The sequence below is a fragment of the Myxocyprinus asiaticus genome, chromosome 44 (assembly GCF_019703515.2).
Source record: "Myxocyprinus asiaticus isolate MX2 ecotype Aquarium Trade chromosome 44, UBuf_Myxa_2, whole genome shotgun sequence".
Taxonomy (NCBI): Eukaryota; Metazoa; Chordata; class Actinopteri; order Cypriniformes; family Catostomidae; genus Myxocyprinus; species Myxocyprinus asiaticus.
Window position 1 is genome coordinate 303,589 of NC_059387.1, and position 14,790 is coordinate 318,378.

At 37.7% G+C, this 14,790-nt stretch overlaps 1 protein-coding gene across 2 annotated transcripts in view; it reads right to left on the reverse strand.

Annotated features, from left to right (window-relative positions):
- The window catches only part of gnal (guanine nucleotide binding protein (G protein), alpha activating activity polypeptide, olfactory type), a 173,306-nt gene that overhangs the window by 77,624 nt on the left and 80,892 nt on the right, over positions 1 to 14,790 (reverse strand). For both annotated transcript variants that reach the window (XM_051686583.1, XM_051686584.1), the window contains one exon: positions 6,224 to 6,321. In XM_051686583.1, coding sequence (XP_051542543.1) covers positions 6,224 to 6,321 — 98 coding nt within the window. The remainder of the gene's footprint in view (positions 1 to 6,223; positions 6,322 to 14,790) is intronic.

A 14,790-nucleotide genomic window follows, 5' to 3' on the forward strand; every position in this document is an offset into this window, starting at 1 on the left:
GGCGGTCATCAATATAGAGAATAAGCACATAAAAAATGTGGTCCTAACCAGCGTTATGATTGCCAGACAGATAGATTTAAGGGGATCGAAGTCGGCTGGAGCGCCTCCATTTCAGGAGTGGTGCTCGGAGATGGGCAGGGTGGCAGCTTTTGAAGAGGCGTCACCCAGAAGACTGGGCAATTTAGACTTGTTTGTGGGAAAATGGGGCAAATATCTGCCATTTTTGGAGGGCTCTCAGGGAGGGACAGTGGAGAGAGAGGTGTAGTGGTTAATGTGTGTAATTATTATATATATATAAAAAAAAAATATATATATATATATATATATATATATATATATATATATATATATATATATATTATTATTATTTTTTTTTTTTTGTGTCTATAATCATGTGACATGATACTGTGTTTCATGAATGTGAGAGGTGAATCCATGAGGGACAGATATTGCCTCTAGTCACATGTTCTCTGGGTTGATACACCACTCTATTGCTATATAGCACATTTGACATTGCTCTCTGCATGTTCCAATGACCTGAATGTGCAGCCAAATATAGACACAATCAATTCAAACACAGACACATATTCCTGCTCTAACAGACACAGAGACAATACATGAGAGAAATACCTGCAAAAACACAGGGGCCGAATCAACAATTGCACCACTTTGCATGCTGTACTTCGGTGCAAAATGTGATAGCGTAAATCAAACAGCAAGCATAATTTTTTTTACATGCGCACAGAACATTTTGTAAAGGTGTAAATCTATTTGTAAAATAAAATAAAATTACAATCTAATTGTAAAATTCTTTGCAAAATCTTAATGCTTTTCATAAGTGTAATTCATGTGTTATGAATCTGTAATTTCATATTTACACTAAGATATTCTGTATTCTTCTAACTTCCATTTTTTTTCTTGCAAAAACTTTTGGCACTGTGTTTTTGCCTAAATATGGCCAAAAACATTGCAAACCTGCACTCAGCGATATGCAAGCAAAGAAGGGGTGTCATGAACAGCTTAATGGATTGACCGCGTAGAATCAATCTGTATGTGTAAAAAATAAACAATGCAAAAGTGTAAATAACTTGTATTTTTTTGGCGAAAATATTTTTTCCAGAAATAATCCGATATACATTGTTCCGTCTTCCCTTTTCTTTGTGCTCACACTTTTGGCACAATTTTCTCACTCAAAAGAGTTCTGCAAGCACAAGGGGGAAGTGGGACTACAGTACCTGCATCATGTAACCAAAAAAATGAGGTTTTTGTTGACCGGTTTACTCTGCCCTGAATGTTATTTAACATGGTTATCTTCATATGGCTTAGCTTCTCTCCTTTGGCAGAACGGTATCTCTCCTATCAAATCGTAATAATATAAAATGTAGACATCAATAATTATTTTATTGTGTAATTTTGAGCTGACACTATTTATTGATATAAATATGAATCTCAATCTGATGTTCAAATGTTTCTTTTTGTCGCTGTTCACTATTTTAATTATATTTTTATTTACGTTTATTTATCATTGGCAGGGCATTTGGATAGATGAATGAAATTTATCATATATCATATAACTGGTATCATATAACTCATGCTAGAAAACAAAATGGTAAAACTAAGCCATATAAAACTAAACTCTCTGAACATTAAAAGTGAACAGTAAAGTGTTTCTTAGGCTATATTCAAACTGCAGGCAGACTGTCCACACTATTAATTGCAAGTGATCAAATCAGATTTGCACGTTCAGACATAACCAACCTATCTGCATGGGTTGCTTTGGTAACGACGTAGGAGTACCCACGTGACGATGCTTTCAAAACAGATGTGGGACAAATGGAAGTGCATCATCTCACTCTCCAAATAAGCACCCTGTCCAGTTTATATACCAGTCTCCTCCGTCACTGAGTTTTTCTTGTGCGACGGAGGAGACTGGTAAATATTGTGATGTTCAGTGCTGCAGTCACCGATTTTTGACATCATCGTTGTGTATCATGTTAAGAGTGATGCAAAAGACCATTTGAAATCCGATTTGAGCAGCCAGAGCGTCCAGACTGAGGCGCATCTGAAAAAATCAGATTTCAATCGCATTTGAAATCACCTCCCGATGTGGTTTGAATCAGATTTGGAAAAATCAGATTTCATGTGGTTTTTTGCTGTCCAGACTATCAAAAACTCATCTGGATACAATCTGGATATGCAAAAAATCTGATTTTTAGTGGCAGTCTGAACAAGGCCTTACTCTTTCTGCTAATTCTGTATCATTTTAAAAAAAAAAAAAAATTTATAGATTGATTGCCATATATCAGATTTCTGTATGGGAAGGCATATGAAATACCTTTTAACTTACACTGTAAATAAGCATGAAATACTTAAGTTGATATTATCACTATTTATTAAATTAAATCAAGTCAAAGACCAAGAATTTCACAAACTATTGCACTTGTGTATATGGTTGTGTGACAATAAAAGTGATTTGATTTGATTTGATTTGAAGACTCAAAGACTCAAGTGAATGCATTGTTTTATAATTATACTTTAAATATAATTATAATTTTTCATTGCCTCAAAAACAATACCTTCAAGAAAACAACAACAAGCATATTTTATGTACTGTATATTTCATCTGTGTGCCTATTATTTTTATAGTCATCTTATTTTTGGATCATCCCTCATCTACTCCTTGGTAAACACAGGGTTCGTGATGGCACAGATCTGTACCTTTAAGAGCGCTCACTAAAAAGAGTGACACTCATATACCATTTCAGATTTCAAGTAATTTTTAGTTAATTTTGATTTGGAATCGACCAAAAATGCAGTTGTCTATGTCAGTTAGTTGTTTTCTGTGCAAATCCTTTCTGCACTTCCATCAGCTTGTCTCGCATGAGAGGCGGGCACTATCGCATTGATTGATTGAAAACGTATTGAAGGAATCAGCGCTAATCTGAGCCATCGTCTCCCCTTACGTGACTTTTCGCTGTATTCAGCGGTTACCTCCCTCACAATCACACCACCAAAGAGGTGCTGAATGAGATCGCAAGCTGAAGGGAGACTTGAGAGATGCTGCCTCCCTATGAACGTTTATCCACTGGGTGTCGCTGTTTGACAGATTGACTTTAGAAAGATTGCTGCTATAAACTTTATTTGAGCTCACATTTCATAATATTTTATTTGTTTTATTTATGTACAATCATTTATTTTGCTCACCTGATTTTTTGAGGAGACATTGCCTCTTTTGCCTACTCTGAGAAATCGCAGCTGCTTTGTAGGTCCATACAATGCAAGTGAATGGTGACCAAAACTTTGAAGCTTAAAAAGCATATAAAGGCAGGATAAAAGTAATCCATATGGTTAAATCCATGTCTTCCTTTTCTTTATTTCTTCTTTTTTTTTTTTTTTTACATAAATCTCCATTTTCAAACAGCCTTCTTCAGTGCTCTTCTCTCCTAAGAGTTCTTTATTCTTCGTGCATATCATCACCTACTGGGCAGCGAGAAGAATTTATAGGAAAAAAGGCTTAAAAATGGCATGAGGGTTTCTCACTCACACCTATCATATCGCTTCTGAAGTCATGGATTAATCCACTGGAGTTATATGGATTGCTTTTATGCTATCTTTATGTGCTTTTTGGAGCCTGTTGACTTGCATTGTATAAGCCTACAGAGCTGGAATACTCTCCTAAAATCTTTGTTTGTGTTCAGCAGATGAAAGTAAGTCATACATATTTGAGACAGCATGAGGGTGAGTAAACGATGAGAGAATTTTTGTTTGTGGGTAAACTATTCCTTTAAGATATACTTAATTACTCTTCCATTTATTGCAATCAGAAATCCATTTCCAGATATCTAAAACATGCACACACACACACACACACAAGCACACACACACACGCACACACACACACACAGGAAGTTAAATGCATAGTTATAGTCAGGGTATCCACAAACGTAGAGTTCCTTAGAAACATTCAAATAAACACCCAAATGAACACAGATACAGTAAACACACAGATGCCATGTAAATAAAACACAATTGACCTTAACACAGATGACATCTGGTCAAACATGCAGGGACGGCCTGGAGGTTGAGGGTCAGACCTATAAACATAACAGAAATACACACTCCCTTGCCCCCCACCCCCTTTTTGGTTTCTGTTGCTTGCTTAGAGTCAGTTAAATGTGCTCACAATGTGGTAAAAATACTGTAAGTGCGACATTGTAAAGCATTTGTATCAGACATTTCGAGAAAAGCCTCATTGATAGCGATTACAACAGGTAACGTTAGTGTCAATGAACAGAAATAAAATGGTTGTATAAGGTGCTGGTGAAATAAAATGCAGTAAACCTAAGACTGTGTCAAAATCAAATTAAATCATTTTCCAGAAGATTTAAAAACAATGACATATTTAAGTGACCTGAAGTGACACTGTGTCAAAAGAATTACCTAGCATTAATGGCAGCTAATGGAAATCTAAACAAAGGGTAGGCTTAAATAATTATCCTAATTGTGTACAATATACATTACATATGTGGTTAAATGTAGTTGCAACTAATGACTATTTTGAAAATGAATCTGCTGATTACTTATATGGTTAAGTAATTACTCTGATAAATGCCGAATTATATTTCCTATTTTTTATTGATATTCCTATCTATCCAAATGTTCTTCCCCAAATTAAATGCTATGAAACAAGTAAAGGCTAAATTTATGCTATACACTGTATGCAGAAAATATAAAACGTTAGTTTAAAATACAATCATTACAATGTAAATTGCAGATAGCTTTTCACATTATCAAAACAAAAACAATAGTTTGTCCACAATTCAATTCAGTGAGATTATTGGCATGACTGTAGTACATGCAATATTGCCAAAGCTGTTCAATCAGTGAACAGTGAATCAAACTTTCCAATGTGACATAAAATTCAGTATCAATAGAACAATATTAATTAAGACAATATTAATTGAACTGGTAATAATAAAAGTAATAAAATTACTGTTAAGTAGAAAATAAAATATTTATATTGAATTAACAAAAGGTCATTAGAAAAGTGCAGAGACATTAGAAAAGTGTGTCTGATAATATGGCAGACAACTTTCTAGATAGTTGCTGAGGTCATATTGGTCAGGAAATTTTTATGGTGGGGCTTATTGTCTTGATCACTCATCAATTAACTAAGTTTATATGGACACCAGAAAGCAGCTTATTGCGAGAAAGTGGCATTCCTGTTTACATGCACTGTATAAGTGGTGAACTCTTTACTCCTGTATACATATGGCTTGGTCAGTAAGCAGCTTTCTGCACAGCAATGTAATTTCCCTGCAACGCTTGTATAAATAACAAAACATCGCATCCGAGGAAGACTTCGCTATTTTATTTTCTGTTGCTGTGCTTTATTTCCAGATAATCCAGAATGGTTGCTGTGTTTGTTTCCTTAATTTTCTATCACGACATGCAGTGGAATTGTGCTGCAATAATGGGGGTTCCCTCTTACGTAAAACTCTGGGAATCCCCCAATGTACAAACGCGTAAATGGGAATGTGAGGGACAGTCGATGTTTTACACTGGTGTGTATAAATTGGTACAGTTTGTAGTTTTTTTGTATGTGCTTTCCCACTGTACTTCCAGAAATGTTGAATTATTTCCACTGTTTTGGCTTGTTGTTGGGCTCCATTCTATGACATTTGTTTCCTGTCTGTTCACGCACATGCGTACTCCTCAAAAACCTGTAAGAAAGCAGCTTATGCATTTACATGGCCACATAAGCCGCGTTCTCCGGGAGAAACCCAGGTGTGTTAAACTGTTTTCTCTTAATCCCTTAAATTATCCCCAAAAGTATCTGGACACTAAAGTCACACTTTAAAATGTCTGAATGTCTTTGCATAAGATAACACAATATTAAATCAAGTGCCATCTGCAAACAAATGATTCTAACTTTCACTTTTCTGAGCCATTTTTGCAATGGCTTTTTATTGTTCTTGTGGATGTATAAAGTCAGTTCCCCTCAATTTCACACAACATGAAGGTAAATGAGAGTTAATGATGATGTCCCTTTAACTATGGACATGTTCCACTAACATTTGACACATAGTAAACACAAAGCCTCAAAAATCTCTCTTATCCACCCATCAGACAAGAAATCTCTATGTAGCAAACGTCACACAGAGGTGCAGAGACGTTACAGGACGAGAGAGCAGGAAAGAAAGCAGATATCACAGATACTCACTATTGTGCGCAGTCGATAAGCTGATACTCGTTTGAGCGCTCGAAACAAGCCTTCACGCCCTCATCATCCCACAGATGCTTTGAATGCTCAAAAAACTCCTGTCAAAAACATAAACACCAAATATAGTCAACATTTATTCATGTGACCCATAACAATTAAAAAATAACAAAAACAAAGGCAAGTGAACTTTAAAACCCAATCACTCACAAATATAAAAATGATACAAAATAATGATCCTAAAACAATTTGAGGGAATATAAATAAGCTTAAATAGGTCATTCTATATCACAATGTCTAATGATAGAATTGGTCTAGAGGTTGAGTGAAACTGATTTGTATTTTCATGAACATTGATGTTGATGTGATTGTGTGTGTTTGCTCCGATAACGCCTGCATCATTCATATGATAAACAACATGAACATGATTATTCATAGACTCATGAATGAGAATGAGATACTGCTTGATCAATCTGCAATCCCTCTTTCTCTGTGGATCCACTCACTCAATAAAACTGACAAAGACAATGAATATCTGTTAATAAAATATTAATAATCATGATTGTGTGAAATTAATAAAGGTGAGGAGGCCTATACAATCTTTCACTGGCAGACGTATGATTTATTAAAGATTTTTAAAATAGTTCACATCATGTACAAAAAGTTTGTTTGTAGCACAAGGGTTTCTGGGAAACAGCTTTGATTTTGCAGCTCTTCCTCAGAGGATTCTCACTGCTATACAGTAATGAGGCCCCTGGTGATGCCCATCATATAATCACCACAATACAGCACAACAAATGGATACAGAGATGCAAAACAAACACATCACAGCACATGAACAAAACAACATGATCTCCAAGACATCTCACAAACGTCTGAATGACACACCAGCAAACCTGTACATTAAAAACCACATGAGAAAAAATAAACCTGTTACAAAATTGAAAAACTCCATTAGAATCTGTTAACTGTAAATCCAACTGTGATTACTGTAATTTGTATTTCCTATGAATACAATGAACTCTTTATTATAATCCTGTTAAAGTTACTGTTCTTATAAAATATAGTGTTACTTGTATTACTTTTTAATTTAGGATTTCAATCTGGTTCATTTAAAGCCTGAATTTATTGTCTAACAACAACAACAACAAAAAATTGCATGTTTAAGTCAAAATTATTGTCCTTCATTTCACTGTTGCGCTCTATGAAATATTTGAGGTTTAACAGTAACTCACAGGTCTATCTTGTGATGAATATGCATAATTATAAGCACTAGGCCTGTTGCAATCATGAAATAATCGCCTGATCGTGATTGATTTAACTGCGATTATTTGAGATCCTGCAGCTGTGATTATTGTGCACTTCACAATCCATTTTACTATCCAAATAAGGGAATTTTATTGTGGTGATAGTAGAATGACGACACACTCTTTTCAATTATACAACAATTAGTTTCGGTCCTCGAATCTGATTGGACGAGAGGCGTTCCAAGAGAACAGATAGCTCAGAGCATCAGCACTGAAACGCTTTACTGTTTGTATCACTCCGCTTGTGTTCGTAGTGTTCCAAACTAAAGTTTAGTGCAGATGTGTAAGAGCAGCTAGATGTGTGAATTTTCATTCATCCCTGTGACATTAAAATTTTGAGCCAGCAGGTGACCACAAAAGTTTTGTGTGTGCTATGAGCGAGTTAAGCTGACATTGACAAACTGCGTTGTCAGTCTGTGCGCAAGTTTCTTTGAAGTCATCTGGCATTGTATCTCACTCCATGATCGTTTGGATTACTACTACACTTTAGCAGAGAAATACAGTTAAACTAACAGCTTCAGAATTACTGCATATCACAGCTGAGAGTCACAATAGGATTAATCACACATGCTCAGGGTGCCTAGCTGATACTTGAGTTTCAGAGTTGGGAGAAGATGTAAACTTTCAAAATGGCGAAGGAGAGAACGCTTTCTGTGTCTGTTTCAAACTAAGAGTTCACCAAGAAATATAAAAGGATGAAACTGCCATCCTTCCATGTTTTCTCTCCGACAACAAAACACTTGAACGTGAGTGAAATACTCATAGATAATTTAGAAAGCACGTATGTTAGCATCACTCCACAATCAGAGCAGATTACTACCACACTAAAGTTGAGGAATAGAGTTAAACTAACAGCTTCAGCATTACTGTTCATCACTGCAACAGAAACAGGTAATCACACGCTCAGTTGCTCTCTCTCTCACTCAGTCTCTCTCTCTCATACACACAAACGTTCTTGTTACTCCAATAACTTGTTAGAAAGAGCACAAGCTGTTGTTACTAGTTCTAAAGTGACGTTTTCGAATTAGTAATGGAGGCATGGGCACATCTTTCGAACTAGCAATGGCAGATCCTGAATCTGTGGCGTAAAAAATAGCTCCACATACAAGAGTGTTTTTTTGGCAGTCCTTAGTTTTTCTCAACTAATTTACTTCATTAAACTGTTGTATAAAAGCAATATCACACATGCAATCATGCCGTATTGTCACACAATACAATCTGTTTTAACTAATAATGCACAAATTATTGTATTGTTCTTGTACATATTATATACATCATTCAAACATTCACAGTGTAGGCTGGGAAAAAGTATGTGAACCCCATAGGCTAATGACATCAACAAAAGCTAATTAGTGTCAGTAGTTGGCAAACCTGGCATCCAATTATTGAAATGAGATTGGAGGTGTGGGTTAAAGCTATTTTGACTTATAAAAAGCACTGAAACATTTTGAGTTTGCTATTCACGAGAAGCATCTGCTGACGTGGACCTCGCAAAAAAATAAAATAAAAAAAAAGAACTCTCAGAATACCTACAATCGAAAATAGTTGCTTTGAAAAAGCTGAAAAGGGTTACAAAGTTATCTCATAGAGCCTAGATATTCATCTGTCCACAGTTAGACAAACTGTCTATAAATGAAGACGATTTAATACTGTGGCTACTCTCCCTAGCAGTGGCCGTCCAGCCAAGATGACTTAAAGGGCACACCGCAGAATGATCAATGAGGTAAAAAAGAACCCTAGAGTGACAACTAAAGACTTGAAGGAATAACTGGAACTGGTTAACATCTCTGTTCATGAGTCTACAATACAAAAAAACATTAAACAGCCATGTTGTCCATGGCAGGACATCACGAAGGAAACCACTGCTTTCCAAAAAAACATTGCTGCACTTTTTTTTTTAACCGTCACATCACAAAGCACAACATCAAGTCATGCAGTGCCATCTTAAATCAACTGTGAAGTGCTACAGGAAAAACGGAAAAGACACCAGTGTTCATCAGCCCAGTTCATTAGTGTATCATCAGTGTATCATCAACCATATCACAATTTCAATCTTACTGTATCTCAGCATTAATGGATACCATATTTATGTCCCAAAGTTTTATGTCTGCAGGTTTCAAAGCATTTTGGATGGTTTCCTATTATCATGTAAGTGCCCCTTTTACAACTGTCACATCTGTAACAGAGATGTCCCGTCTATAATGCCAGTTTATCCTCATTAATGTGAAAATAATAAGGAATTGAAATTAAATATTACAGGTTCTCAGGAGTTTCAACACTTCTACATTCAGTGGCTTTTATTATAATAATATATTGTGATATAGTTTTTGTAGAGTGTGTGGTCTTCAAAAAAATGACTGACAGTTTTTTTTATTTTATTCATTCAAATATATGCAATATTTCTGCACTACATCTCTGTGTCTGATTTAGAAGGGGTGGAACTCAGATCTAAAACATTTAAAGTTAAATGTTATTTTTTTCCTTTCAATTGAAATTTGCGCAACAAAAATCAATGACCACTTTAATATATTCTGGAAAGTGACCTTGGTATATGCGGGATAATCCATGGCTAGGTATTGAATATGTTAAAGAATTTCAATACACTTCGCAGAGGCAACCACCCTGTCGTGCATTAAAAACATTTAATGCACATCTAGCCCTGGATTATTCCTTACATATGCAAGTAATATAATATAATATAATATAATATATATAATGCAAAATAATATAATAAAACAGTGCAAACATATTGCATTGGGGGTTGCTTATCTTTTCAGCTGCATTAAAATTTCTTTACAGAAATTTAATGGAAGTTTAATGGACAAGCACTTTATAGTCAAAACATCATGAATACAACATTATAATAATAACCATCATTTCCTCTTCAAAGATTTGAAGCTCTATATGTCTGCTTCAGTAATTCAAGAAATTTATCATTTATGTACATCACCGCATCTGCTGTTTTATATTAAAGGCATAGTTCACTCAAAAATACAACTTCTGTCATCCTTTACTCACCCTCATATCGTTTCAAACCTGTATGACATTCTTCTGTGGAACGTAAAAGGAGGCTCAGTCCCATTCACTTTCATACAATGAAAGTGTATGGTGACTGAGACAAACATTCTGCCTAACATCTCCTTTATGTTCCATAGAAGGCAGAAAGTCATATGGGTTTGGAACAACATGAGGGCAAGTAAATTAAATCAGAATGTTCATGTTTGGGTGAACTATCCCTTTGATTTTATCTCTCTGTGTTTCAGTTTATCGTCAACAACATGCAAAACTTCCCAATTTCCAACACAAGTAAAATGTTGAAGACACACAGTCAGACTAAGTGTTTTCTACGAAAGCCGTCTTCACAGAAAGCAGACTTAAAAAACACAAAGACATGCAGCAGCAACGGTGGTGTATTTGTAATGACAGCATTCTTTGTCTGTTATGCACACTTCTTCACAGTCGGAGAGGAAGAGATCCCGTCGGAAAACTCAGTGTGACGGGCCACGGTGCCAAGGGATTGCCGACAAAAGGAAAACATGAAAACAAACCTTAATGACTATTAGTGGCCTTTCACTTAGCAGCAGGTAGAGAACAGTTGCGCTTCATTAGCAAGAAAAGAAAACCAAGACTCATTATGAGGTGAAGTGGCGTGTTCACGGCCCTCATGAGAGAGCACTAATGACAGCCAAAGCTCACCGGAGCCTGCCAAATGCCCAGCGCTACTGTCACGACTGAACGCAACACACACCCTTGGGACACACACACGAGCAAGAGAACATGATACAACATATGACAATCACAGAGCACAGTTACAGAATACAAAGTGCTAATTACAACCAAAACAGGTTCATACAGTCTCTTTATTACACTTTATTATTACACGGGCTGGTTTGAGTATTTCTGTAACTGCTGATCTCCTGGGATTTTCACACACAACAGTCTATAGAATTTACTCAGAATGGTGCCAAATACAAAAAAACATCCAGTGAGCGGCAGTTCTGCGGATGGAAATGCCTTGTTGATGAGAGAGGTCAACAGAGAATGGCCAGACTGGTTCGAACTGATAAAGTCTATGGAACTCAGATAACCGCTCTGTACAATTGTGGTGAGAAGAATAGCATCTCAGGATGCTATTCTGAGATGCAGGTTGGTGCTGTTTTGGTGGCATGAGGGGGACCTACACAATATTAGGCAGGTGGTTTTAATGTTGTGGCTGATCAGTGTATATAAAACCACCTGCCTAATATGCTATTCTTCTCACCACAATTGTGAGAAGAACTGCATATTAGAATAGCACCAACAATCATACATTTACATTTATTCATTTGGCAGATGCTTTTATCCAAAGCGACTTACAAAAGAGGAAAACATAAGCGAATCATTTTAAGGAGACAGTGGTACGAAAAAGTGCCATATTACAAAGTTTCACTAGCATCAGAATAGTATTCAAAACAGATTAAAGTGCAACAAGAATTTTACTTTTTAAATTAGTGACTGGTTAAGTGCTCATGGAAAAGATGTGTTTTAGTCATTTTTGGAAGACAGAAAGTTAGTCATCTTCACGGATGGAGTTGGGAAGGTCATTCCACCAAGGTGGTATGATGAAGCTGAAAGTCCAGGAAAGTGTTTTGGTGCCTCTTTGTGTTGGTACAACAAGGCGATATTCCTTAGCCGACCACAGGCTTCTAGTGGGCGCGTAGCTCTGCAGAAATGATTTTAGGTATGCTAGAGCAGACCCAGTTTCTGTTCTGTATGCCAGCATCAGAGCATTGAATTTGACACGTGCATTAACTGGCAGCCAGTGGAGAAAGACAAGGAGTGGTGTAACATGCGCTCTCTTTGGTTGATTAAAGACCAGACGTGCTGCTGCATTCTGGATCATTTGCAGGGGTCTAATTGCACACGCAGGGAGGCCTGCAATGAGAGGAGTTACAGTAGTCCAGTCTAGTTATGACAAGTGACTGAACAAGAAGATGTGTGGCATGTTCAGAGAGGAAGGGTCTTATCTTCCTGATATTGTAGTGTAAATCTACATGATCTTGCGGCCTTTGAGATGTGGTCTGTGAAATGTAGTTTGTTATCAATGGTTACCCCTAGATTTCTGACCATTTTGGAAGGCGTTACTGTAGATGCACCCAGCTGCATGGTGATGTTGTGTTCAACAGCAGGGTTGGCTGGAAAGACAAGGAGATCAGTCTTGGCTGGGTTGAGTTGCAGGTGGTGTTCCTTCATCCAGGCTGAGATGTCTGCCATGAAGGCAGAGATTCGAGCAGTCACTGTGGTGTCATTGGGCTGGAAAGACAAGTGGAGCTGTGTGTCATCAGCGTAGCAGTGGTAAGAGAAACCGTGTGCCTGAATGATGGGTCCCAGTGATGTTGTGTATATAGAGAAGAGAAGTTGCCCAAGCACTGATCTCTGAGGTACCCCAGTAAGTAGCTGATGTGGCTTGGATACCTCACCTCTCCAGGCTACCTAGAAGGACCTACCTGAGAGATAGGAATTAAACCAGTCAAGCACAGTTCCTGTGATGCCCAGTGAAGAGAGGGTGGAGAGCAAGATCTGATGGTTGACTGTGTCAAAGGCTGCAGAAAGGTCCAGCAGAATCAGGATGGATGATCTGGATTCAGCTTTTGCCTGTCTCAGCTACTCAGTGACAGACAGCATGGCAGTCTCGAAGGAGTGTCCACTTTTGAAGCCTGACTGATCATCCATGCGATTATCCAATCAGCCAATCGTGTGGCAGCAGTGCAGTGCAATGCATATACTGTATGTGTGTGTGTGTGTGTGTGTGTGTGTGTGTGTGTGTGTGTGTGTGTGTGTGTGTGTATATATATATATATATATATATATATATATATAATATATATGCACTGCACTGCTACCACATACAGTGGCATGCAAAAGTTTGGGCACCCCTGGTAAACATTTCTGTTGTTGTGCATAGTTAAGTAAATAGAATATTAACTGATCTCCAAAAGGCATAACGTTAAAGATAAAACATTATTTTCAACATTTTAAGCAATATTAGTGTATTATTTTTATTTTGTACAATTTTAGAGTGAAAAAAGGGAAAGGAGCACAATGCAAAAGTTTGGGCACCCCAAGAGATTTGAGCTCTCAGATAACTTTTACCAAGGTCTCAGACCTTAATTAGCTTGTTAGGGCAATGGCTTGTTCACAATCATCATTTGGAAAGGCCAGGTGACACAAATTTCAAAGCTTTATACATACTCTGACTCCTCAAATCTTGTCCCAACAATCAGCAGCCATCTAAGCCTCTAAGCAGCTGCCCAGCACTCTGAAAATTAAAATAATTGATGCCCACAAAGCAGGAGAAGGCTATAAGAAGATAGCAAAGCGTTTTCAGGTAGCCATTTCCTCAGTTCATAATGTAATTAAGAAATGGCAGTTAACAGGAATGGTGGAGTTCAAGCTGAGGTCTGGAAGACCAAGAAAACTTTCAGAGAGAACTCCTTGTAGGATTGCTAGAAAGCAAATCAAAACCCCTGTTTGACTGCAAAAGACCTTAAGGAAGATTTAGCAGACTCTGGAGTAGTGGTGCACTGTTCTACTATGCAGCGACACCTGCACAAATATGACCTTCATGGAAGAGTCATGAGAAGAAAACCTTTCCTGCATCCTCACCTCAAATTTCAGCGTCAGAAGTTTGCAAATGATCCTAAACACTTCTCAAAATCAGAAGGTTTTGCCATGGCCCTCACAGTCCCTCGACCTAAACATCATCGAAAATCTGTGGATAGACCTCAAAAGAGCAGTGCATGCAAGACGGCCCAAGAATCTAACAGAACTAGAAGCCTTTTGCAAGGAAGAATGGGCGAAAATCACCCAAACAAAAATTGAAAGACACTTAGCTGGCTACAAAAAGCTTTTACAAGCTGTGATACTTGCCAGGGGGTGTTACTAAGTACTGACCATGCAGGGTGCTCAAACTTTTGCTTCGGGCCCTTTTCCTTTTTTGTTATTTTGAAACTGTAAAAGATTTGATGCAGGAACTGCACTCGGCAACCGACTTCACTCTCCGAGCAACGAAGGTCACGGCGCGGTCTCTCGGGCGGACAGTGGCCACACTAGTGGTCCGGGAGCGCCAACTTTGGCTCAACCTGGTCGAGATGGGCGAGGCCGAAAAGACACAGTTCCTTGCTGCCCCCATTTCCCAGGCGGGCCTATTCGGCGACACCGTCAAGGACTTTGCCCAGCAGTTCTCGGCGGTGAAACAGCAGATGGAGGCAATCCGGCACATCC